Genomic DNA, 27,263 nt, shown 5'->3' on the forward strand with positions numbered 1-27,263 from the left:
TTATTTATTTTTTATTTTTTAAGTTGTTTCTTTCAGAGCAGGGCTAACTCCCAAGCAGCGAACCCAGAGTCAGCCAATTTTTTTATTTTGTAAACTATGTGGGTGGTCCCTGTATTATTCTTCATGTCGCTTTTTGTGTGCCTGAAAGATTGCCTAGTAAAACAGACAGCAAACCAACGAAGACCTAAACGGAAAGCATGGCCACAAAGAGTGAGGAAGAGCCTGGCTGGTATGTGGGCCACTGGTTTGTCCCTGGATTTGCTGTCCAACCATGTAGGTCACTTCTCTCCAATCAAGACACAAAAGCCTCATTCTGGAAGAAAAGAGAAGCATCCTTCCTGACCAGGCACTCAGAGGGATTTGATGCACGTCGCATGCTTTCTTTGCTTCTCCAGCTGCAGAAGCTGGTACTGCAAGCTGGTACCAGATCCTGGCTGGGGGGAAGCTCCGTGGACATGTTCAGGCTCTCAGGCCAGTGCAGCCAGGGCGGAGGGGAAGAGGAGGGGCTGCTCTCGCTCTGCCGGGGCCAGAGGCCAGGGACCCACCGTGGACCACACACACAGCTAGAGTACTAGTTCTGCCTGGGCCATTGGTTGCCATGTGACACTAGCAGAACCAGCTCTTCCAGCCAGGGGTTGTCCCCAGGATTGTGGTCACTGGGCTGTGCAGCAGACCACAGCAAGGGGACATTTCTTTACCGACCCTCCCTGAGGGAACTCGGCTCCTGGAGCAAAAGCTGCCAAGGTCTTGAGGGCACTGTTTTGTGTATCCTGCAGAAGGGGGTCCTGTTAAGGCTGGCCCAGCACCAGACTTTAGGATCCTCCATCTGGAGTAATCTTAGCTAGTGCCCTATATGCAGAGAGGGAAAGTGACCGTGACCAGCCTAAGCTCATAAAGAAGGTGACTGGAATTTCTGACTTGTAGATCCCTGAGCAAGTTACTTAACCTCTCTGGGTCTCAGTTTTCCTACCCATAAAGTGGGCACATAATTGTGTGCATGGGGGCAGGGTTTGGGGGTGTATGATAGATATTTCTGTGTGGTGAAATTATGGGTGATTTTTATTTTTCCTTTTGGTTTATCTTTATTTTCTAATTTGTTGTTTTATAATGAATATGCATTTTGTTATTTTTTCTTATTTCTTTTTTTTTTTTTTAGAGACAGGGTGTCATCTCACTCTGTCACTCAAGCTGGAGTGCAATGGCACCATCATAGCTCACTGCTGCCTCAAACTCCTGGGCTCTGGTGATCCTCCTGCCTCAGCCTCCCAAGTAGCTAGGACTATAGGTGCATGCCACCATGCCCAGGCTGATTTTAAACTCCTAGGCTCAAGCAATCCTCCTGCCACAGACTCCCAAAGTGCTGGGATTACAGGCATGAACTGCTGCACCTGGACTATCTTTAATTTTTCTTAATGGAGAGAGTAATACTTCACATAGTTGGTGTAAAGATTAAAAGAGATAATGAAAAGCACAGAGCACAATTTCCCATTCACAGTGTGTTCTCCATAAATATTTCTCCCTGCCCACGCTTCCCTCCTATGCGTTTTTTCCCTTCTGGAGTTGGGGACTCTGGCCCCAGGCCTCATTTGGGAAGGGAGGAGGAGGCGGTACAGGACTCTGATCAGTTACTGGCTACGTGGCTGTGGGTAAATTATTTAACCTCCCTCTCAGTTACCTTGTCTGCAAAATGGGAAGACTAACACCTACCTCAAAGGAAGTTCTCAAGGACTACATGACATACAGGATGGGTATTGCCTGGCACATCATAGGTCTGTAATAAGTGTCTGCAGGAGAACAGAATGAAGGAACACAATGCATACAATGAAGGAAAAAGCATTAAAGTAGGAATCAGACCACAGAAATGAAAGGATGTTCACATAGAGTCCACGGAGCCCAAGGAGCCTCTGAATAGAGTGCGGAAGGTTCATAATTTACATGGGAAAAATCACATCCTTGGTATGCATTACCTCCAACTGAAATTCAGTATTTTCTTTCATCATGCATATTGGCAAGAAAACCCACGATAGTATTAGTAGTACTTGTGACTTTGTCACCAATAGAAATCACAGATATTTTCATATTGTATTACAGCAGAGACATATTGAAATACTAGTTATTTTCATTCACCACTTCAAAAGTATAGTAATTAATAGACTCATCTCTAGATCTTACTGACACTTTTTAAAAACTAGGACTAAATCATGATTCAATATAATTGGTATCCCTTGTAACCCTAAATAATTTTTTTTTTCTAGTCAAAAGCATTATTTGTGGCCTGGTGTGGTGTCTCACACCTGTAATCCCAGCACTTTGGGAGGCTGAGGTGGGCAGATCACTTGAGGTCAGGCGTTTGAGACCAGCCTGGGCAACATGGTGAAACCCTGTTTCTACTGAAAATACAAAAATTAGCCAGGCGTGGTGACGCGTGCCTGTAATCCTAGCTGCTTGGGAGGCTGAGGCAGGAGAATCACTTGAACACTGGAGGCGGAGGTTGCAGTGAGCCGAGATTGTGCCACTGCACTCCAGCCTGGGTGACAAAATGAGACTCCATCTCAAAACAAAAAACAAAAAACAAAACAAAACAAAAAAAACATTATTCTGAATAGGGGTTCACAGGTTTCATCAGACTGCCAAGGGGTACATGTGAGACAGACATGGGTATCAGCCCTGCCTGGGCCATTGATCGCTGTGTGGCACTGGACTTGTTATTTCAGGCACATTCACCCCTGCTTGGCTCACCCCAGAGGACTGTTGGGAGGAACAAATTACTTCTTGGCTGGGAGAGGGTTTTGGAAATTGTTGGAGGCTTCCTAGTTTTGCCAAAAGCCAGGGCAGAGTGCTTTCTTCCTCCCAGCTGATCTCCAGGCCTCCAGGAAGCCACTCCCTCCCAGAGCATTCCTCCCCTGTACTCTCCATCTGATAAATAAAGAGGCTGAAGTGCACCCTCATTAGTGTAGGCTCTCCAGCTCCCAGTCTGTACAGACCCACAGCTCAGGGGAGGAATGTTCTGGAGGATAACAACAGTTCCCTCCAGCCTTCATATTTGACTTTACAGTGACTCTTGAGGACATTACCTCCCTCAAAGCCCTCCCCTGCTTCCTCAGACGGTGCCCCTCTGTGTTCAGGTCCTTGCATCTCCCTTTTTACCGCCCTGTGCTGTGATAGTCCGTCAGTCTGACTCCTCCATCAGACTGTGTTTCTCAACAGCAGACCCAGATCTGATCCCTCTCAGGGGCCCTAGGGCCCAGGTCAGGGAAGCGGCACAATCAGCATCTGAGGAGCTGGCCTGGGTGAGGACAAGGAATCCGAAGCTCAGAGAGAAACAGCAGGGAAGGGGTAGAGCTGGGCTGGAGCCCAGATTTCCTGATACCCATGGCCCGTTCCCCACACGTCCAAAGCAAGCGCGAAGGAATCGGGGGTGCCCAAGGCAACACAGTAACTATTTCCTACCCTACCCACTGCTGTGAATTTTGTAGAGCTAAGGCACTGCAGGTGCTGTATGAAGCCCTTCCACGTGGCATAAGGCAACAGGGTACACGGGGGAAGCCAAGGCACTGAGAGCCCCTTCAGTCTATGGTTCTCTGATGCCAGTGAAAATACTGCCCTTGTTCTCTGGAAGTAATTTTTCAAAATGGACAGGTCTGCTGGCTTTGCTGGTCAGGGTGGGGAAGGAGGTTACCATCTGGGCCCGTCCACACCCATATTCGGCCCCTTGTCCCAGGCCAGTGGCAGGCAGTATGAACAGAAGAGTGTGGACATTGTCCGTGCACGAGCTAGCTCTCAGCGAAAGAGACTAGCGGGGACTCCAGAAGACGAGGACATCTAAAAGCCTGCTGGAAAAGAGGCACCATGAAAGCCGCAGAAAGCGCAAGGACTTCCTACTAGGCCGCCCCTGGTTAAAATCTCATGGGCTTAGGGACTCCTAAGCTTCTCTCTGGCCCTCAGCTCTCACCTATAACACGGCTGCGAACATCCCCCGGGCCCCTGGGTTGTTGCGGAAGTTGGGTGAGGTTGTGTTCATTCTCCTCACTGACCCCGCCGTGTGGTCGCCGGTTGGTGTCTTGTCTGTCTGCCCCAGCCCCGAATGCCCCAAGACTCCCGGCGCCGGCTGGGTGCAGGTGAGGCGCCCGCGCCCTGGCCTCGAATTCCCGCCCCGCCACTCTGGCCGCGTCGTGCTGTCGTCGCGCACCCAGCGCCCTCGTGCAGGCAGTAGGAGCGCAGTGGGGCGGGGGCGGGGGCGGGAAGCGCAGGCAGAGCCGGGCGAGCACGAGGCTCCCGGCCCAGCTCCCCGTGTCCGCTCCGGCTCCCGCCGCGTTCCCGCCGCCGTCACTCCCGCCGCCGCCCGCCGCCGCCGCCCGCCCCGCCCGCGCCTCCCCTCCGCGCGGGCTGCGCACCTGGCAGCCGCTCGGTCCTCGCGGCCCTGCGCTGCTGTCTCTGTCTCTGTGTCGGCTTCTCTCGGCCCCTCAGTCTCTCCGTCTCTGCTTTCTCAGGCTCAGCTCCCTCTCGCTCGGTCCCTCGCTTCCCCGCCGGGCTCTCGCCGGCCGTCTGGTGGCCCGAGGTGGCGGCGGGCCGGGCGCGGGACGCAATGAGCGGCGCCTGCACGAGCTACGTGAGCGCAGAGCAGGAGGTGGTGCGCGGCTTCAGCTGCCCGCGGCCGGGGGGCGAGGCGGCCGCTGTCTTCTGCTGCGGCTTCCGCGACCACAAGTACTGCTGCGACGACCCGCACAGCTTCTTCCCCTATGAGCACAGCTACATGTGGTGGCTCAGGTACCGGCCCTGGCCCTCACCCTACCTTGATCCCCACTCCAGTCTCAGCTCCTCACCCCAAACTCAGCCCTCATCCGAGTGCCCACCTGAACATCAGCAGCAATCTTCAGCCCTTACCGTCCTCATGCCCACATCATCAACCCTACTACCCCCTGAAACCCCATCTCAGCTGGATTTCCTCATCCTGACCCCAACCATTATTTAGAGCCATGCTCGGACTTCCCCCTCCTCTAACCCAAAACAATCCTCACTCTATCCCCACCCCAAACTTCGATCCATCACCACCCTCATCCCAATCCCAAATCACATATCAAGCCTCCCCCTAATAGCAACTTCCATCTTCAAACATTCACAGGCAGCCCTAACTCCACCCCAATCATCATCCACCAAAGTGCCCTTCCTAATATCAACACCAGCCTTATCCCTGACTTTCCACACTCCCCAGTACTGATCCTAGACCTTATTCTATCACCATCCCCAACCTCCTCTTCTGTCCTGCCTGCAATCCCACCTCAGCTCTTCTCCCACATCCTGACTCCAAATATTATTAATATCTAGACCTACATCCAAACCTTAGCCTCCAGCCTTAACCCTTGCCTGGTGCTACACCCCAACCCCAGCCTCAGCCCAGCGTCAACCCTTGGTTCCCTTTTGCATTTAGTCATTCTTTCGGGCACTCTTTACTGAGCACTTAGTGTGTGCCAAGCCCTGTGGTGAGTGCTGGGGATGTACCTCATCCTCAAGCTAAGGCAGAAGACTCGGGAGGCAGAGCTGCCTCCAAGTTCATCACGAGACAATGGCATAGTGCAGAAGCTAGCTCAGGCCATATTTGAAGTGTTGAATCTCCACCCATAGGACCTCAGTTTCCCCATTTGTTCAGGGAAGGGGTTGCATTGCTGGAACCTAAGTGTTGGGTTGAGAGGGTAATAGGTCTCAATCCCTCTGCGTCTCCAAAGGCCTCACCTGGAGAATGGAACTTGATCCTCAGACTACTTTGGGAAACAGACATCAGCAAAAATCTAGTGGACCATCTCAGTAGTTAGCAATTTTCCTGTTCCTGGAGGTATATGAGCAGAGGCTGCTGCCCTCTGGGTGGGAAAGGACAGCATCCTATGCCACCAAAACTTCTCAAGTCTCTGGCTTTTCATCTATCAAATGGGCAGCAGGATGATCTATCATTGCCCTGATTTCTGACTAAGGCAGTGGTGAGGGTCAAATGACATAACAGAGATGAAATCAACTTGACATATGCCAATGACAATTACAAATATTATTGCTTTTTCTAGGTGACTCGATCCACAATTCTAAATGATTTTCAGATGGCCAGGTTATCAGATCCTACACATTTGTGCTATCTATAACCCAGGGAATTATATTAATGTATTTTCTGTTCATCCGTATATTCATTCATTCATTCATTCATTCATTCATTCTAGCCTTTACTTTGTGCCAGGCACTTTGCAAGGCATTGGAGACACAAAAATCAATTATTCCCTGCCCCTGAGGAACTCACAGTTTATTTAGAGATATAACGGTAATCACTTGACAAGTTCATTTTGCTTGCTGCCCAGAAAAACCAATGCACTGAGAACAACAGGTTTTGCAGCAAAGAAAGAGTTTAATAATCACAGGGCCAACCAAGTGGCAAAGTAGGACATAATTCTCAAATCCACACCCTCATTCCCCACCCCCCACCCCACCAGAGAATTCAGAGACTATAGTTTTTCAAGCATTGGTGGCAGACAGGGCTAGGGAATAGGGAATGCTAAATGGTTGGATTAAGGATAAAATTGTGGGGGATCAAAGCTACCTTCTTGTGCTGAGTCAGTTGCTGGGTAGGGGGGCTCACAAAACCAGTTGAGCCAGTTTCTAGTATGGGTTACTAGTCCAGGTGGCACCAACTGGTCTATCAAAATGCAAGGTCTGAAAGATACCTCAAACACCAGTTTTAGGTTTTACAACTCCTCCTGTAAGAGGAGTTGAGGAGATTACAAATCATGTGACCTCCAGCTACGCAACTCCTGAGCCAACAATTCTAACCTTGTGGTTAATTTGTTAGTTTAACAAAGGCAGTTGCAGTCCCTGAGCAAGGAGGGTGTTAGTTTTAGGAAGGGGCTGTTATCATCTTTGGTTTAGGGTTAAACTATAAACTAAATTCCTCTTACAGTTAACTTGGCCTGTGCCCAGGAATTAAGAAAGACAGCTGGAAAGTTAGATGCAAGATGGAGTCAGCTATGTCAGATTTCTCTCACTGTGATAATTTTTCTGTATCAGATTTCTCTCACTGTGATAATACTCGCAAGGGCACTTTCACAGCATTCACCTAAAGTGAAACAATGAAGTTTTGTTGAAGGCCCACTATGTAGTTAGCATTGAGCTAGGTGTTGAAATAAGACAGTACTGACCTCCCTTGTAAGTACAGAGACAGTGTGGAGCTTTGGGGCTGGTCAGAACCTGTCACTTATTATGTAGGTGCATTGGAAAAGTTATTTAACTTTCTGGTATTTTCTCTCAACTTTAAAATGGTGATAGAGATATTTGTGATGGAATTGTTGTAAGAACTAAGAGAAATAACGCACATGAAAGTGACCAGTGCATATAGTAGGTGCTCAATGAAAGAGTTCCCTTTCCTTGGTTCATAGGTGTGGGAAGTGAAATTCAGTGTGGAAGTGAATTGTCCGAGATCTCCTAGCAATATCATAGCAGACTGAGATTTAAAGAACATTGCCTAAGACTCTCCAAAGGTTAGATGCTCTCACGCATTCACAACCCTGGCACTTCTCCTCATTTTACACAAGAGAAAACTTGAGAGAGGTTGTTACTATCTGGGAGTGTCCCAGTGAGAGGCAATGGCAGAGCTGGGTTGAAAACTCAGGCCTGTCTCATCCCAAGTCCTGGCTTGTCCTGTCTACTACTGTCTGAATCTCTCTTATAACCTGATCCACTCAGATGATCTGAAAAATACTCACTGACCCTCTAGTGTCTTCTGGGCACTGTGCTGGCCCCTGGGGACACAGAGGTGAGTAATTCTCTCAGCACCCAGCCAGGACTCCTTCCCTCTTCCACTAGCCTCTTCCCTCTGCAGCTCTTGTGCCTTGTGGTCCCTTCCGTTGCCCTGGAAACTCTGACGTGGCATGCTTTAGTGGCTCAGACAATGCTCTCGTTGGGGTTTGGATGGGCTGATCTCTGAGGTCGCATCCCATGTCAGTGTGTTCCCATTCTGTGACCCCAAGTGGCTAAAAGGCTCTAGGGTGACTCTTCCTGGACTCAGACATAATGTGATTCATAAATACCACAGACAATTGCAAAGTGCAGGAGAGGAACTGAAAGTCCTCAGGATGTCTAGGACATCAACGTGCTCTGAACCTTGAAATAACTCTTCCGGCATGCTCCTAACAGAGCATATTGCAGGGTGGAGACCTTGTTTTGCTGTAAATTCCATTTGTCTCTTTTCATGAAAGCCAGTCCTTAAAAACATCAAAATCTCCAGGTAAGCACTGTTTCCTGGGAGAGACAGTGCTCAAGGAGAATTGCTATCTTTAAAATTGTGCCTCAGGATGTGAAGACACCCTGTGCAGAAGCAGTTGGTGCTGTCACACTGTCTGGTCCACTTGCCAAACACCCTCCTCCATCACTAGTTCTGTTTTTTTACCAGGGTGTGAGCCAGAAGACAGCAGCCTTGCCGGAAGGCAGAGTTTGTGGTCAGACCGTGTCTACAGCACCTCATTTCATCCTTCCCACCACCTGGTGAGATAGAAACGTTTATAAATGAAGGAAATGAAGGTCAGAGTGGTAAAGTGATTTTTCAGTTGGCAGAACCAGGATTTGAACTTAGAACTACCTGACTCCAAAGCCCTTGGTTGTTAGGCTGTCCCTCCAATTCTTTCTTAGGAGTCACAGTGGGTTTTGATCTTTCAGAGTCAGAACAGTGAAATCCTCGAAGGCCCGAGGCTCTCTAATCCAATTTCCTACCCAGGGTAGGAATCTCTAACTTCATTGAAAGATGTAACTCATTCATGTGTCCTGCACAAGCTTCTCCCATGACAGGGACTCATCCCCGCTTGAGGCAGTACATTCACCATGGGATGACTCTGATCATTTGAAGTTCATCTCATGCTAAGCACAGATTTTCCTTCTTTGGAGCCTACCCTGTTGTTCCCAACTCTGTCCTTGGAGTTTGGTTCCTCTGTCACCAGGACAGATCAGCAGAGACAGTGTCTGCCCCCTGACTGACCTCCCATCTGGGACATATCACCCCAGAGTCATGGAAGAGGATGGACAAGAAGGCTGGAGAAAGAATGGTAGACGGGGACAAACAAAACTCTCCCCCTCACTCCTCAAAGGGCCTCTCTTAGAGGCCCCTTTCCATCCAGGTACCCAGCGTTGTCCCACACACGGGTCCCAAGCAAAGCACAAGTCTCCCAGATAACAGCCCTATGAACAGTAAGTGTATCTCAAATAAGAAAACAACATTTAATTAAAGTAACTAAAGAACTGAAAAGCTCTACATACTCAATGTAAAAAATATGAAAAGCACAAGAGAAACAAAAAGAGAAAGAAGTCATGAGTAATCCAGTGTCTAAGCTTGGATTCACCAGAAGACTCTGAGATGAGGATTTGATGGCAAGTAGTTTACGTGGAAAGTGATCCCAAAAATCACTGATAGAGGATGAGAAAGTGAGACAGGGAGGGGAAGAAGCCAACAATGGTGTATTACTAAGCAAATTACACCAGAGGTAACTGGAGCTTAAACTCTGCCAGCCAGTGTAGAATGTACTCCTCAGGGTTATCCCACCTGATGGCCAGGAAGCTGGATATTTAGCTAACAATTTCTGTCAGTCATTGGTCATGGGCTGGTGGGGTAAGGATAGCATTGATTATCCTGTACTATTGACTTGCCAATGTGTCCACGGAGCCTGTTCTGGGCCCAAGAAACCCCTCAAACAAAGAGATAACAGCTGTTGGCAATAGAAACTTTGGACAGGATAGCCAAGGCGGGCAGATTGCTTGAGCCTAGGAGTTGGACACAACCTTGGGCAACATGGTGAAACCCGGTTTATACAAAGAAATATCAAAATTAGCTCAGTGTGGTGGCACATGCCTGTAGTCCCAGCTACTCGACAGGCTGAGGCAGGAGGATCACTTGAGCCCGGAAGGTTGAGGTTGCAGTGAGCCATGATGGTGCCACTGTACTCCAGCCTGGGTGACAGAGTGAGATCCTGTCTCAGAAAAAAAAAAAAAAAAAGAAGGAAACTTTGGCCAGAATATCAGAGTATTCCACACTGATAAGATCCAAGGGGCCCCAGACAGGACATCCACATCCTGAACTGCCCAGAGACAGCCTGTTAGTTGGTGTATCTCCATCAACCTTGATTGTGTACATGTGTATAATTAAGTATATATGTATACTTATTTAGTTAAATTGGGGTTATGCCATGTAATTAGTAGCATGCCTTGCTCTTTTCAATGAATATTATCAATAAGTTCATAAAAATTTATCCCTTAGGCCGGGCGCGGTGGCTCACGCCTGTAATCCCAGCACTTTGGGAGGCCGAGGCGGGCGGATCACAAGGTCAGGAGATCGAGACCACGGTGAAACCCCGTCTCTACTAAAAATACAAAAAATTAGCCGGGCGCGGTGGCGGGCGCCTGTAGTCCCAGCTACTCAGGAGGCTGAGGCAGGAGAATGGCGTGAACCCGGGAGGCGGAGCTTGCAGTGAGCCGAGATCGCGCCACTGCACTCCAGCCTGGGCGACAGAGCGAGACTCCGTCTCAAAAAAAAAAAAAAAAAAATTTATCCCTTATCTTAGATATTAAGATCTAGGCCAGGCGCGGTGGCTTACGCCTGTAATCCCAGCACTTTGGGAGGCCGAGGCAGGTGGATCACAAGGTCAGGAAATCGAGACCATCCTGGCTAATACGGTGAAACCCTGTCTCTGCTAAAAATACAAAAAATTAGCCAGGTGTGGTGACGGACACCTGTAGTCCCAGCTACTCAGGAGTCTGAGGCAGGAGAATGGCATGAACCCGGGAGGCAGAGCTTACAGTGAGCCGAGATTGTGCCACTGCACTCCAGCCTGGGCGACAGAGCGAGACTCCATCTCAAAAAAAAAAGAAAAAAAGAAAAAATCTAAAAGATCTGAAAACATTTTTGGCTTTTTTGAGACAGAGTCTTGCGTCTTGCTCTGTCACCCAGGCTGGAGTGCAGTGGCACCATCATGGCTCACTGCAGCCTCCACCTCCTGGGCTCCAGCTACCCTCTCTCCTCAGCCTCCTGAGTAGCTGAGACTACAGGCGTGTAGTCACCATGACAGGCTAATTTTTGTATTTTTTGTAGAGATGCGGTTTCACCATGTTGCCTGGGCTGGTCTTGAATTCCTGGGCTCAAGTGATCCACCCGCCTGGTTCTCCCAAAGTGCTGGGATTACAGGTATGAGCCACAGTGCCCTGCCTGAAAACATCTATATCATTAATAAGGTCTCTATATATGCTATACTGTTCCATTGCAGAGAGTCCAATAATTTATTTAGATGGGAAGGCAGACTCTTCAAAGCTCTCAGGTGTTTTGGTTGAGTGAAATTAGCCATTAACTAACAGGGAGCGAAATCCTGCAGAAGTGGCAAGGGCAGGAGTCTGGGGCCAGAGTCAGGGAAGAAGATAGGCAGGAGAGCTAGAGAAGAAAGGGTAGGCAAAGTCAAAGCCTGATGCCACCTATGCCTTCTCATTAGGAGAGTGCATAGTAGATACCAAACTGTATTTACCAACTGCCTACCACAGGCCAGGGCCTAGACAATGAAAGGATAAGGCTGATTAAACATGGTTTTGGCCGGACACGGTGGCTCATGCCTGTAATTCCAGCTCTTTGGGAGGTTGAAGGCGGGGGAATCACTTGAGGTCTATAATCCTGCCTACTGGGGAGGCTGAGGCAGGAGAATCAAGACTCCGTCTCAAAAAAAAAAAAAAGAAAAAAAGAAAAGAAAAAAAAAAAAAGAAATACATATTTGGTCTCTGCCCCTGGTTACTGAGTTGAAGCTCCTAAAGCCCTTGTAGATAGAGAGGCTAGGAGCATCATTCGTTCTAAAATTTGATCTCTGAACCCCCAGTTCCTGACACAGAGCTCCTAAATTCCTTGTAATTTCCTGGGTGATAAGAGCATCTTTTGTTCTAATGAGATGACTCACGGTGGGCTCCTGGAGAGCCTCAGGATGGGGGCTGGTTGCCAGGGAAACCAACCATGTGATTAGAGCACTGAAACTTACAGCCCCACCTCACTCCAACCTCCAGGGAGGGGAGAGGGCCCAGAGGTTGAGTTGATCACCAATAAAATCCCAAAGACAGGGTTTAGAGAACTTCTGGATTGCTGAACACGTGGAGGTCCCTGAAGGGTTGTGTGATTGGAGACCACATGGAAGCTCCACGCCCCTCCCCTATACCTTGCCTTATGTATCTCTTCCATCTGGCCATTCATCTGCATCCTTTGTAATATCCTTCTTCCTAATCAACCGGTAAACGTAAGTGTTTTTCTGAGTTCAGTGAGCTGTCCTAGCAAATTAATCAAACCCAAGAAAGGGGCCATGGGCACACTGATTTATAGCTGGTGGGTCAGAAGTATAGGTGACAACCTACTACTTGCAATTGGTATGGGAGGGCAGGAGGGAGTCTTGTGGGACTGAGGCCGTAACCTGTGGGAGCTGACACTATTTGGCTAGAGATGGTGCCAGAATTGAATCAAATTATAGGACACCCAGCTGGTGTCTGCTGGAGAATTGCTTGATGTGTGGGGGAAAACCCCCCATACATCTGGTGTCAGAAGTGTTGTGTTGAGTGTTGTGGGAGGAAAAAACGAAGCTGTTTCTTCCTTCAGACCAGGTGACCAAGGCCTGATCTGGGGCAGAGGCAGTGAGGTTAGAGGGTGAGGGACCAGCAGTGGAGAGGTATTTGAGACATGGAGTTGACACTGACGTGGTGAGCAGAACCATGGAGGTTGGGTCAGAAGTTACCTGAGGCTTGGCTGGGCACAGTTGGCTCATGCCTGTGATTCCAACATTTTGGGAGGTTGAGGTGAGAGGATTGCTTGAGGCCAGAAGTTTGAGATCAGCCTGGACAATGCAGAAAACCTGGTCTCTATTTAAAAAAAAAAAAAAAAAAAAAGGGCGGGGGACAGGGGGGCGGTGGGACAGGGTGCCAGGTGTGGTGGCTCATGCCTGTAATCCCAGCACTTTGGGAGGCAAAAGTGGGTAGATTGCTTGAGCTCAAGTGCCTGGGCAACATTGCAAAACCCCATCTCTTAAAAAAATACAAAAGCATTAGCTGGGTGTGGTGGCACACACCTGTGGTCCCAGCCATTCAGGAGGCTGAGGTGGGAGGACTGCTTGAGCCCAGGAGGTTGAGGATGCAGTGAGCCAAGATAGCAACATTGCAGTTCAATCTCGGTAACAGAGCAAAGACCTTGTCTTAAAACAAAAAGAAAAGAAATTACCTAAGCCTGGAAGGACAGCTGGCTTTTAACTAAGGCCTACTATATGTGTCTTGATTCTTAAGAAACAGCAGTATGGGGGTCCCCTAGGACCATCTCCAGCTCCCTGGGGTGGGAGCAGGTGAGGAAAGTAGGGAGGGAAGGAGATGGTGCTGCTGAGCGGGGTCAGGTATGAGTCCTTGCTGGTGAGTCCTTTGCGTATAGTTGGTGCACTTTCTTTCCCACGCTAAAGCATAGAAAGCTTGTTTAAGATAAGTAGGGATAAAACAAAAGTCAAAGCTGATTCCTACAACACAACACTAATTTTTTTTTTTTTTTTGAGACATAGTCTTGCTCTGTCACCCAGGCTGGAGTGCAGTGGCACGATCTCGGCTCACTGCAACCTCCGCCTCCCGAGTTCAAGTGATTCTAGTGCCTCAGCCTCCCGAGTAGCTGAGATTACAGATTACAGGAGCCACCACCACGTCCGGCTAATCTTTGTATTTTTAGTATTTAGACCATGTTGGCCAGGCTGGTCTTGAATTCCTGACCCTAAGTGATCCGCCTGCCTCGGCCTCCCTAAGTGCTGGGATTATAGGCATGAGCCACTGTGCCTGACCTAAATTTTTAAAAAAATATTTTTATTCTGTACATTTTCTTCCCAGCAGACTCATTCTAGCCTAGCTACAACACTTTTATAACATCTGCCTCCCAAGTCCCTTCCTGACTCTCAGCTCCCATGTGGTCTTCTCTCCCCAGCATTGGCGCTCTCGTGGGCCTGTCTGTAGCAGCAATGGTCCTTCTCACCTTCATTGTTACCGCCTGTGTGCTCTGCTACCTGTTCATCAGCTCTAAGCCCCACACAAAGTTGGACCTGGGCTTGAGCTTACAGACAGCAGGTAAGGAAGTTGCCAGGTGATGTCCTTGTATTCAGTAAACTAGCACCTTTTCAGTGGGGAGAAATGTAGAAATGATGTTTGGAACATTTGCCTCATGACTATTCCTGGAATATGCAGAAGCAGCAGCACATTTTTCAGGAGATTCATGATCTAAACATTTCCATCCCAGACTCTTCATGTTTACAGTGTTTGTCAAAATAACTTAATGTAGACAACACTCCATTTGTCACACAAAGGTTAATCCATGTTGTGGATTTTCTAAGATGATGTTTTGATGTTAGCCTTGGGGAATGCAAACTGATTTTAATATGAACTCAAAGAAAATATAATTAATTGTTAAAATTTGCTGCTTCCAAACTCATAATTTATCAGAAACGAAATACAAGCACTTTTATTGTGTGTATGTGTTTTTTAAAAATAATCTGATGTTCCAGACTACGCATTTCTTCATTAGTATAGGTTATCAAGAGCCTCTAAGGGGCCCAGAAAAAAAAGTGTTTCTTTTTCACAAGCCTTTTTTGCACACATTTTGACAACTTCCTGAAAAGTATTATGAAAGATACAAGTCTCTGGGCCAGGTGCGGTGTAATCTCAGTACTTTGGGAGGTCAAGGCGGGCAGATCACAAGGTCAGGAGTTCAAGACCAGCCTGACCAACATGGCGAAACCCTGTCTCTACTAAAAATACAAAAATTAGCCAGGCATGGTGGTGCGCACCTGTAATCCCAGCTACTCTGGAGGCTGAGGCAGGAGAATCGCTCGAACTTGGGAGGCGGAGGTTGCAGTGAGCCGAGATCGCACCACTGCACTCCAGCCTGGGTGACAGAGCAAGATTGCTTCTCAAAAAAAAAAAAAAAAGACGAAGGAAGGGTGACAGGAGGCATCGGGGAGGTAGTAGTAGCCAAGTCTCAGAGAAAGAGAGGGCTGAATGCCATCATTTGTAAACACGAACTTTCCAAGTTAACAATAAAAATATAACAAGCAACAGCACAAGAATCCTTCTCAGATCCTGATGACTGTGAATAATCCAGCTGTGTCTGAGCAGCGAAAAGCAGGAGGGGTCACTTTTGAGGGTGGAAGGATTCAGCTGGCTCCCCTTGGAGTGAGAAAGACCTGAGAGGCAGTGGCAGGGGAAGAGAAAAACGTCTGCATGTAGACCCAGCCTGGTGAAGACCAGAGACAGTTGAGGCCTCAACGTTTTTTGTGTTGTTTGAGACAAGGTCTCACTCTAGTCGCCCAGGCTGGAATGCAGTGGCATGATCATGGCTCACTGTAGCCTTGCACTCCTGGACTCAGGTGATTCTCCCACCTCAGCCTTCTGAATAGCAGAACTACAGGCGTGCAGCACCACACCTGGCTAATTTTTTGTATTTTTAGTAGAGATGGGGTTTCGCCACCCTGCTTAGGCTGGTCTCGAACTCCTGGCCTCAAGCAATTCACCTACCTTGGCCTCCCAAAGTGCTGGGATTACAGGTGTGAGCCACTGCACACAGCTGGTTTCACCTTTTATAGAGAATAATTATAAAGGTTAATGAAAGACAGAAAGACTATATGGGAGATGTGGCATGTATGTGGATAGAAAGGCTCAATATTCATAGAAATGCCAATTCTTCCTAAACTAACCTATATATAAAAATAAATTAAAATATTTCATGGAATTTGTCAAATTAATTCTAAAGTTAATCTAGAGGCATACAGGTGGAAGAGTGAACAACACAATTTTGGAAAACAAAGAAGAGGAGGGATTTGCTCTATCAGGCAACAGGACATTTTTTAAAATATAGGATTTCTGTTTAAAAATACAAGTTTTGTGATATTGGCACAGAAATTGACAAATAGAATTGGGCAATGCAGTGGTTTTAAACTGAGTACAAATTTGCTCCCCCAGGACAATTGGCAATATCTGTAAACATTTTTTGTTGTCACAATCGGGGAAGGGATACCATTGATATCTATTGGCAGAGGCCAAGGATGCTGTTTAACAGCCTGTAATAAAGAGGACAGTACCTTGCAACAAAGAATTATCTGGCCCAAAATGTCAATAGTACCAGTTGAGAAACTCTAGAGTAGAGAATAGAGTACTAAAGTTGAAAAACCTAGACTAGAAAGAGTCCAGAAACAGACTAATTAAAATATAGGAATTTGCATAAAATGTATAATTTTCTAAAAAATAAAGGAAAAGATTAGCAAATGTCCCTACATCAAGTACAAATAATATGACACTGTATGTGAAGTTAAAAAAAAAGTGATGGACTGCAAAGATATTATATTACACATTAAATATCTACGCATGCACACACACGCACACACACATACACAATTAGTCCTCATTATTCTCCAATTCTGTATTTGCAAATTTGCCTACTTGCTAAAATTTACTTGTAACATCAACATCAATACTCAAGGCAATTCTGAGGTCATTTGTAAATGTGTGCATGCACAGAGTAGCAAAAAATTTGATTTACACATGTATCTTAGGTGATAGTGAATAAGGTATGCTCTGCCTTCTCTTTGCAGCTCTCATGGTATAAGCAAGTGTCCTTTTCTCAGTCTATTTAGTGCCATGATTTTTGCATTTTTGTTATTTTTAATTGGTGATTTCACTGTTTTGTTTTGGTTTATTTTTATTTTTTGAGATGGAGTCTTGATCTGTCACCCGGGCTGGAGTACAGTGGTGCGATCTCAGCTCACTGCAACCTCTGTCTCCCAAGTTCAAGCAATTCTCCTGCCTCCACCTCCCAAGTAGCTGGGACTACAGGCACCCACAACCATGTCCAGTTAATTTTTATTGTATTTTTAGTAGAGACAGAGTTTCACTATGTTGGCCAGGCTGGTCTTGAATTCCTGAACTCAGGTGATCTGCCCGCCTCGGCCTCCCAAAGTGCTCACAGGTGTGAGCCACTATGCCCAGCCTGTTTTTGATGTTTTAGAGACATGAATTTTAGCTTATAGTGCTGTTGGCCATGAGTTCAATGTTAATGAATCAATAACATATTAAATAAGGTCACTTGAAACAGAAACACACATAGAAAAACAAAGTTACATATTGATCAGTTGACAAAAATGTGACCAGAGGCTCACAGGAACCTAACCTCGTATTTCCCCTAGGAGCAATAATTCAGTATTTGTTAATTTAGTGTTTGCTGTGACTTTATAGAACATAACTACCGTGAATAATGAGAATCAACTGTATATAAAACAAGGCAGGATTGATACAAGTACACCTTAAAAGATGAGAAAAATTTGCTTCGTTAAAAAAGAAATACAAATGCCCAATGCACATGAAAAGATGCTCAACATTACTAAGAATCAGGGGAATGCAATTCAAAAATGATACATCCAGGCCAGGCACTGTGACTCACACCTATAATCTCAGCACTTAGGGAGGTGGAGGCAGGCAGATCACTTGAGGTCAGGAGTTCGAGACCAGCCTAGCCAACATGGTAAAACCCGTCTCTACAAAAAATACAAAAATTAGCCATGCGTAGTGGCGTACACCTGTAGATCCAGCTACTTGGGGAGCTGAAGTGGAAGGATTGCTTGAGCCCAGAAGGTGGAGGTTGCAGTGAGCCAAGATCAGCCACTGCACTCTAGCCTGGGCGACAGATCAAGACCCTGTCTCAAAAAAAAAAAAAAAGAAACATCTTTATTAAAAAAAAAAAAAATTACATTGGCAAAAGCCCAAAAATGTATCATATTAAAAGTGAGAAGTTTGGAAGGTGGGGGTGGGGGAAGCAGATACTCTCATATACTACTGGTAAGAGTATACATTGGTACAACCACTTTATAGAGAATTTTGGTACTATCTATTTAAATAATATATCTAATATATCACATATAATTATATATTATATATTTATATATAATTATATATAATATATTTCATTATTATATAATTAATTATCAATATGTTATTATCAACATTATATAATTGTTAGTTTTATATATATACCCTGTTACTCAGTAATTCTACTTCTAATTAGCTACCTTAAAGAAATAGTTGCATTAGAAGAGGACAGACATCTTGAGAACCTGTCACATTGGAAACTAAATGTCCATAGGTAGAGGAATGGATCATAAACTGTGGTATAATAGAATAATGAAATAGTGATACCATAGGTAAAAGGAATGAACTAGCTCTAAATGTACCATATTATTTGCTCTTTATGGTAACTGGGTAGGGTATAGATCATGTTATTACTTTCATTTTACAGATGAGGAAACTGAGATCCAAAGTCACCGAATGAGTGACAGAGCCAACTCTCCCCTTCACCCTCCTTCCTCTCCTTATCCCTGTTGCTGTGAAAAGGGCATCCCTACAATGTGCCAGACACTGTTTGAAATTTCACACGCACCATCTCCTCTAATCTTTCCAGCTATCCCAGTGAGGTAGGTCTCATTATAACCCATCTTACAGATGCAAAAATCAGGTCTCAGAGAGCTTAGATAATTTGCACAAGGGGTCATACATAGCTTGTGATTGTGGAGCTGGAAATCAAACATGTCTTTCTGCCTCCAAAGTCCTGCTCTTTCCATCCTCCTAGAGCAGGACTGTGGGATGTTCTGGCTTGTGCTCTGTGCTCCTAGGCTCACCCCACCCTACCCATCCCCTAGGTCCTACTTTTCTGGCTCAAGGGGAGTACAGTTCATCCCTCGGCCCTGTGAATGGAAACCATCCTCCTGCTTTTCACTGCTCAGCCACCAGCTGGATTATTCAGTCACGAGGATTTGAGACAGCATGTCCTCTTGCTTTTTGCTTCTTATTTTTAAGAAGAAAAGTGCATTGCCTGACCTTTTACTAAATAACAGCTTTAGGCTCTCTCTGCCTTTTGCTCAAACTCAGCTCTTAGTTCCTCCCCTTCTTCTTCATTAAGTGTTGTCCTCTCCTTCCCTCTGCACCCAGAGCAGCAACCCAGGAGCCTCCTTCTGCATCTGAGACGGTTATAGGCCCACTATCTTACATTCATCAGAGCTTTACTGTTGACAGACTTTCATTTCTGTTTGCTCTCTCGTGCTTCAATAGGACATGGAAAGAGGCCTTTACCCCCATTTTATAGCAGAGGAAACCAAGGCTCAGCCAAGGGAGATGAACTAAGTCCACACAGCCAGTGAGCATGTGTCACGGCAATGTCAACCCAGATCTTCCAGACTCTAAAACCTATGATCACTGCACTGTCCCTTGGGGTCCTTATCTCTGAGTATGGAGGCAGGGGTGGGGTGGGGAGTGCCTTGGCAAGAGCAGAGTGTAAATGGAAAAGCAGTTTCTGAAACAGGCTTCTTTCCCTGCCCAGGCATTCTGTACTCTGTCCCATCACCCCCACACCCATCCCATCCCCAAACTTGGGATGGCCATGAAGACCATAACTTTCTTATTCTGGTACTTTGTGAGGAACTGGCTAGATCAGAAAAGTGACTAAGTTCCTACTGTTGAGCTGGGCACTGTGCTAAGGACTTCAAACACATCATCCCCTTCAACCTGCTCAACTACTCTGCCTGGTGATTATTATCAACTCCCATTTTGCAGATGAGGTCAGTGAGGTTAGTGTAGAGGTGATATCTAGGTACCTTTAATAAGATACTAAAACATTGGGGGGAAAATTAAAGAGTACAATTCTTATCCTCTTCTGAAAGGTGTTGGTGAAGAGGTTGTTAGTCAGCCATTCTCATCAACTAGAACTCAAAGGCTCCTAAAAATAAAGTCTGATGCTCTCACTGTATAGATGGGGCAGCTGAGGCCCAGAGAGAGGCAGTTATGTGCCTAAGGTCACCCAGCCAATTGGTGGCCAAGCCTTTGCCTCCCACCCAGAGACCTTTCCCTGCAGCAGCTGTCCCTATACTACAGAATGACTTTCATCAGCCCCTCCCACCTTCCACAGAAGGCTCAGTCACGTCACCTCACAGCCCACTGCTTTTTAATTAACCATACTTGAGAGGTAACACCAAGGAACCAAACGTGCCTCAGTCAGTGATGAGTTTGTTTTGACTCATCTCCAAACAGGGGGGAACCTGAGAACTCCTTTCCAAGCTGGTCACCACAGGCTAGGCCCATGTTCAGGGTTGAGAACCCCAGGTAATGGGGGACTGGCCACAGAGGTCCTTGGAGAAAGGAGAGAAGGCACAGCGCTGAGCAGAGATGCCAGAAAGCCTGGCTCTAATCTTGGCCTTGCTGCTCTTAGTGTGTGGCCTTAAGCAAGTCATTTTTCTCTCAACCTCAATTTACTCTAAAATGTGTACCATCATTCTTACTAAGAAAGTTGTTGCAAAAACTAGAAATGGTGCTTACTGGTATTTAATTAGTCTCAAACACATAGCAGGCTTTTTACCAATTAGTAGTTCTCATTTTAATTATTATTAGGTGCTTCAATTTTTACATGTTCGTAATCTCAAACATACCATTTTCTTTTTTAAAAAACCTTTTTTTTTTTTTTTTTTTTGAGATGGAATCTCCCTCTGTTACCCAGGCTGGAGTACAGTGGTGTGATCTTGGCTCACTGCAACCTTCACCTCCCGGGTTCAAGCAATTCTCCTGCCTCAGCCTCTCATGTAGCTGGGATTACAGGCACCTGCCACCACACCTGGCTAATTTTTGTATTTTTAATAGAAACGGGGTTTCACCGTGTTAGCCAGGCTGGTCTCGAACTCCTGACCCCAGGTGATCCACCCGTCTCAGCCTCCCAAAGTGCTGGAATTACAGGTGTGAGCCACTATACCTGGCCTAACCTTTTTTTTTTTTTTTTTTTTTTTTTAATAGCTTCCCGCATAAGCCAAAAATGTGATGTAATTGCTACAAAAAAAAAAAAAAAAAAGTGAGTGGAACCTCAGGTCACATTAACAGAGTAGAAGGTCTGGAAGCAAAGGAGTGATGATCTATTTTAACTTTCAGTTGGATAGAACTCAGCAGCCATCACATCTCAGAAATAACTTTTTATTGTCTATTCTGTAGGTTCCCAACTTTGTTTTTCAATTTCCTGAGGGTCTCCAAACACAGCAGTGGGAATTTTTGAGCAATCTCCAATATGGCAAAGGTTTTGTTTTTGTTTTTTTTTTTAGACAGAGTCTCGCTCTGTCACCCAGGCTGAAGTGCAGTGGCGCGATCTCGGCTCACTGCAACCTCCACCTCCTGGGTTCAAGCAGTTCTCTGCCTCAGCCTCCCGAGTAGCTGGGATTAAAGGCACCTGCCACCACGCCTGGCTAATACTTGTATTTTTAGTAGAGATGGGGTTTCACCATCTTGGCCAGAGGCTGGTCTTGAACTCCTAACCTCATGATCCACCTGCCTTGGCCTCCCAAAGTGCTGGGATTTACAGGTGTGAGCCACCGCGCCCGGCCAAACAATTTTTTTTTTTTTTGAGACGGAGTCTTGCCCTCTTGCCCAGGCTGGAGTGCAATGGCGCCATCTTGGCTCACTGCAACCTCTGGCTCCCAGGTTCAAGCAATTCTCCTGCCTCAGCCTCCCGAGTAGCTGGGATTGCAGGTGCGCGCACCACTGCACCTGGCTACAACATTGCAAAGGCTTTACGGGGACCAAGTTTCTTCTCTTTGAGCTAGAATTATATCAGTTCCAGGGGGTAATTAACATAGGTGCTCTCCTGCTGATCAGAGCTTTTTGATTAATACAGAATGGAAAAAATTAGTACTTAATAAATGCAGTCTATTATGTAGACAGAATCCTTCAGAACTTGGAGTTCAAAGGGAAAGAAGTAGAAAAATTAGGCCAGTTGTATTTTCTACACCATTTTATGAAGTAGTAACAGATCCAGAGAGGTGAAGGATTTGGCACAAAGTAGCGCAATGATTTAATACCAGAATGAGGACTTGAGCCAAGGTCTTGTAACTCCTGGAAGCCCAGGGGATTCCCCAGAGCCCTGGCTGGCCAGCTGCTCAGAGCCCCATAATTTGAGATGGACTTTGACCAATCAGGTGATCAGAGGCAGGTGACTACCTCAGATCTGGGAAGCAGGTCATGTGAGGATTAGGTAAAGAGCTGCGGATAGTTGGCCTTGAACAGAGGCGACTCCGGGCTCACAGCCTAGGGCCTCCGATCTCTGCAAGGTTGTTCTGGGACAAGAGGATCAGACATTTTTATGAGGATCGAGAGAACAGAGCTGAAATCAGTGGGGAAAGCCACAGGGAGACGGATGTTGAGTCAATAAAGGTAGAACTTATTTAGAGTATACCTGAAACACTGCAGAGAGCAACTCCATCACTCTTGGCCGTATTTCACTCACAAATTTGTAATCCTTGGGTTTGTTTTGTCTTGTTTTTTAAAAAAGCACCTCTATCCATGGAAGGTAATCAGGAAAAGGCTAAATATGGGATTCAGCTAAGGGGATTCTTGTATTGAAGAGAAGGTTGAAGTAAATCCCTATACCAGTTGGAATGCCTTAAAATGAAAGCTTAAATAACAAAGAATCCCCCCTATAAAACATGCACAAAATAACCTGTTAGAACTAGGTGTGTTTGGGCCAGGCACAGTGGCTCACACCTGTAATCCCAGCACTTTGGGAGGCCAAGGTGGACGGATCATGAAGTCAGTAGATCAAGACCATCCTGGCTAACATGGTGAAACCCCATATCTACTAAAAATACAACAAAATTAGCCGGGCATGGTGGTGGGTGCCTGTAATCCCAGCTACTCGGGAGGCTGAGGCAGGAGAACGGCATGAACCCCGGAGGCGGAGCTTGCCGTAAGCGGAGATTGTGCCACTGCACTCCAGCCTGGGCGACAGAGCGAGACTCCATATAAAAAAAAAAAGAACTAAGTGTGTTTAGCAAGGTTACAGTAAAGTCAAAACCAAGCATCAATTGTATTTATATATACTACTAACAAAAAATTAGAAACCCAAACTAAAAACACAATAATACCATTTACAGTTACTCCAAAATAAATGAAATACTTAGGTAAAATTTAACAAAACATGTGCAGGGTCTCTATGTTAAAAACTACAATATCCCAGCACTTTGGGAGGCCAAGACTGGAGGATCACTTGAGCCCAGGAGTTTGAGACCATTCTGGGCAATATGACGAGACTCCGGTCTCTACCAAAAAAAAAAAAAAAGCAGGTCATGGTGGCGTGTGCCTGTAGTCCCAGCTACTGGAAGGCTGAGATGGGAGGGCCGCTTGAGCCCAGGAGGCGGAGGCTGCAGTGAGCCAAGATCACACCACTGCACTCCAGTCTGGGTGACAAAGCAAGACTCTGTCTCAAAAAAAGAGAAAGCTACAAAATGCTTAGCTAGGCATGATGGCATGTGGCTGAGGTGGGAGGATCCCTTGAGCCCAAAAGTTCGAGGCTCAGTTGTAAGCTATGATCATGTCACTGTACTCCAACCTGAGCAACAGACGGAGACCCCCATCTCTAAAAATAACCAACCATACAAAAAACTACAAAATGCTGATGAAGGAAATCAAAGAACACCTAAAATGGAGAGATACACTATGTTCATGAATTGCAAAACTCAACATAGTAAACAAAAAAATTGCAACCCGCCCTTTTTTTTTGAGACAGGGCCTTGCTCTGTTACCCAGGCTGGAGTGCAGTGGCATAATCTAGCCTCAACTTCCTGGGCTTAAGTGACCCTCCCACCTCAGCCTCCCAAGGAGCTCAATGGAAAAGAATTCACAGAAAAATAAACAGAAAATTAGGCCAGTCATATTTTCTATTCCATTTTATGAAGTAGTAACTGAGATCCAGAGAAGAGAAGGGTTTGGCACAAAGTAGCACAATGTTTAATACCAGAATGAGGACTTGAGCCAAGGTCTTGTAACTTCTGGAAGCCCCTAGGGTTCCCCTGAGGCTTGGCTGGCAGCTGCTCAGACCCCCATAATTGGAGAGGGACCACCACACCCTGTTAATTTTTTATTTTTGTAGAGATGGGTTCTTGCCATGTTGTCCAGGCTGGTCTTGAACTCCTGGGCTCAAATAATTCTCCCTTCTTGGCTTTTCAAAGTACAGGGATTACAGGTGTGAGCTACTGTGCCTGGCCAAAATGGCAGCTTTTTTTGTTTGTTCGTTTAATAGATAAGCTAATTCTCAAATTTATATATAGAGAGACAAAGGAACTAGAATAGCTAAAGTAATACTGAAAAAGAATAATAAAGTTGGAGGAAATCACACTACCCAATTTTAAGACTTATTGTATAACAACAATGATAAACAGTAATGAGGTTAGTGTGGTATTGGATGAGGGAAGGACACATGCATAGATCAAAATATGGTCCAGAAGTAGACTGACGTCATAAGGTTGTCCAACAGATTTTTGACAAAGGTGCAAAACCAATTCAACTGGGGAAGAATAATCTTTTCAATAAATGGTGTTAAAACAACTAAACTTCCATAAGTAAAAAATAAACCTTTACCTAGATCCCACACCTTGTACAAAACTTATCTCAAAAAAGATCTAAATGTAAACCAAAAAACTCTATAACACTTTTAGAACAAAACAGGGAAAAATCTTCATGACCTGCGGTTATGCAAAGAATTCTTAAACAAGACATCAAAAGCACAATACATTTTTAAAAAGATAAACCAGTATTCATCAAAGTTCAAAATTTTGATGCTGTGAAAGATCCTGTTAAGAGGATGAAAAGGCAAGCCTCAGACTGGAGAATATATTCACATATTTGACAAAGGACTTTTATCCAAAATATATAAGGATTGGTTGGGTGTGGTGGCTCACACCTGTAATCCCAGCACTTTGGGAGGCCCAGGTGGGCAGATCACTTGAGGTCAGGAGTTCGAGACCAGCCTGGCTGACATGGTGAAACCCCGTCTCTACTAAAAATACAAGAAGAATTAGCCAGGTCTTGTAGCACAAGCCTGTAATCCCAGCTACTCAGGAGGCTGAGGCAGGAGATTCGCTTGAACCCAGGAAATGAATGTTGTGGTGAGGTGAGATCATGCCACTGCACTCCAGCCTAGATGACAGAGTGATACGTCTCAATAAATGAATAAATAAATAAATAAAACAAAATATATAAAGAACACCCTAAATTCAACATTAAGAAAACAAATGATCCCATTAGAAAATGAGCGGAAGACTTGAACAGACACTTCATTAAAGAGGAACAGAGAACAATCTATGTTTTAAAATGTCCAGGCATAGTAGCTCAGGCCTGTAACCCCAGCAACTTGGGAAACCAAGGCAGGAGAATAGCTTGAGCCCAGGAGTTCAAGACCAGCCTGGGCAATATAATGAGACCCTGTGTCTACAAAAAAAAAAAAAAAAAAAAAAAAAAGCTGGGTATGGTGCTACACACCCATAGACCCAGCTACTCAGGAGGCTGAGGTGGGAAGATCACTTGAGCCCAGGAGGCCAAGGCTGTAGTGCGCCATATTCTAGCCACTGCACTCCAGTCTTGGCAACAGAGCAAGACCCTATCTCAAAATAAAATAGTTTTTTTTAAAAGGGCATATAGGTGGCAAATAAGCACATGAAAATATGTTCAACTTCATTAGTCATTAAGGAAGTGCAGATTAAAGCCACAATGAGATGCCATCTCAAGGAGCACAGGTAATGGAAAGAGATTGAAAGCTTTCAGAAAGAACATAGATCACTTAGTACATAGATTTCTAAGATCACTTGATCTTAGAAAGATCTTAGATCTCTCTGGCTACAGCATGGAGGACGTGATGGAAGGGCCCCCACTGCAGGCTGTCCCAGGGGTCTGGGCAGAAGAAGATGAAAGCCTGACCTAAGGTGGTAGCCTTGAGGATGGAGAGAAATGGGTGGATACTGCAGATGGCTATTAGGTGGAACCAGCAGGACCTGGCTTTGTGAAAGGGCTGAGATAGAAGGTGTGAGAGATGACTCGAATTTTTGGCTTGAACACTTGATACAATTTTATCTAGAAAGATAGAAATGTTCAATTGTGTCAAATGCTCCTGATTAAAAAAAGAAAAAGGAAAAAAGAATCAGAGTCCTATAACTGGTAAAGTAAAATTTAAAATAAATAAATAATGTTAAATATTTCTGATAAGTCAAGGGAGATGAGGATTTAGAAGTGACCATGGGTTTAGTGACAAATAGTTTGAAGGTGTATAGTGGGGGCAGAACCAAGCAAGTTGCAGCTGAACAAGTCGTGAATGGAAGGTAGAGAATAATAAGGCCAAGTGGACTTCCTTTCAAGCTTTGATTTAAGAGGAAGAGAGAAGATAAGTCACTTGACAAAGAGAAGCATGGAATCTATTCTCAAAGCGAGAACAATCTATGTTTAAAAAATGTCCAGGCCGGGCGCGGTGGCTCACGCCTGTAATCCCAGCACTTTGGGAGGCCGAGGCGGGCGGATCACAAGGTCAGGAGATCGAGACCACGGTGAAACCCCGTCTCTACTAAAAATACAAAAAATTAGCCGGGCGCGGTTGTGGGCACCTGTAGTCCCAGCTACTCGGGAGGCTGAGGCAGGAGAATGGCGTGAACCCGGGAGGCGGAGCTTGCAGTGAGCCGAGATCGCGCCACTGCACTCCAGCCTGGGCGACAGAGCGAGACTCCGTCTCAAAAAAAAAAAAAAAAAAAAAATGTCCAGCACTCCTCTCCATACTAGCTGTGTGGTAATCCTGTGTTGTCATCTATAAAATGGATTTCTAATAGTACCTACCTCATAGGGTTATGGTGAAGGTCAAGTCTTCATAGCTCTTAATGATTGTTTCTTGTCTGTTTCCTCCACCAAACTACAAGTTCTTGAGCAACACTGACAGCTGTCAGTGCATGATGTGGTGTATTGTTAATAAATACATGTTAAACAAATGATGCTTCTGAGGCTCTGACCACAATGCACTGCCCCAAGGTAAGCACCAGAGAAGTCAGCTGGGGGGTGTGATCCTGATGGGGAAGAAGAGAGCCCTACACCCTCAGTTTGCTATTTTCCAGGCCCTGAAGAGGTTTCTCCTGACTGCCAAGGTGTGAACACAGGCATGGCGGCAGAAGTGCCAAGAGTGAGCCCTCTCCGGCAGAGTTACCCCTGCTTGAACCCACAGCTGGAGAGCAATGAGGGGCAGGTTGTGAACTCCAAACGCCTCCTCCATCATTGCTTCATGGCCACAGTGACCACCAGTGACATTCCAGGCAGCCCTGAGGAAGCCTCTGTACCCAACCCTGACCCACGTGGACCAGTCCCATAAACATTCAATAAATGTCTCCACACCA

At 45.8% G+C, this 27,263-nt stretch overlaps 1 protein-coding gene across 2 annotated transcripts; it reads left to right on the plus strand.

The window, feature by feature from the left end:
- The first annotated feature begins 4,252 nt into the window (after nt 1-4,252).
- SHISAL2A (shisa like 2A) lies at nt 4,253-27,263 on the plus strand. Of its 2 annotated transcripts, XM_050803668.1 has the most exons (3): nt 4,253-4,767; nt 13,982-14,121; nt 26,988-27,263. In XM_050803668.1, exons 1-3 carry the CDS (start codon nt 4,586-4,588, stop codon nt 27,236-27,238), a joined length of 573 nt encoding a protein of 190 aa, XP_050659625.1. In that variant the 5' UTR covers nt 4,253-4,585; the 3' UTR covers nt 27,239-27,263. The 2 variants fall into 2 exon arrangements, 1 of the variants encoding a protein (XP_050659625.1); XR_007728716.1 differs by lacking the exons at nt 4,253-4,767; nt 13,982-14,121 and adding an exon at nt 18,256-18,509 and having other exon boundaries at nt 26,988-27,063.

The sequence above is a fragment of the Macaca thibetana genome, chromosome 1 (genome assembly GCF_024542745.1).
Source record: "Macaca thibetana thibetana isolate TM-01 chromosome 1, ASM2454274v1, whole genome shotgun sequence".
Taxonomy (NCBI): domain Eukaryota; kingdom Metazoa; phylum Chordata; class Mammalia; order Primates; family Cercopithecidae; genus Macaca; species Macaca thibetana.

What these genes read in the sequence shown, in the direction of transcription:
- SHISAL2A (XM_050803668.1), top strand. Translation starts at nt 4,586, where the DNA reads ATGAGCGGCGCCTGCACGAGCTACGTGAGCGCAGAGCAGGAGGTGGTG. An exon ending in AGCTACATGTGGTGGCTCAG is followed by an intron (nt 4,768 to 13,981) that starts GTACCGGCCCTG and finishes TTCTCTCCCCAG; the next exon opens with CATTGGCGCTCTCGTGGGCC. An exon ending in CTTGAGCTTACAGACAGCAG is followed by an intron (nt 14,122 to 26,987) that starts GTAAGGAAGTTG and finishes GCTATTTTCCAG; the next exon opens with GCCCTGAAGAGGTTTCTCCT.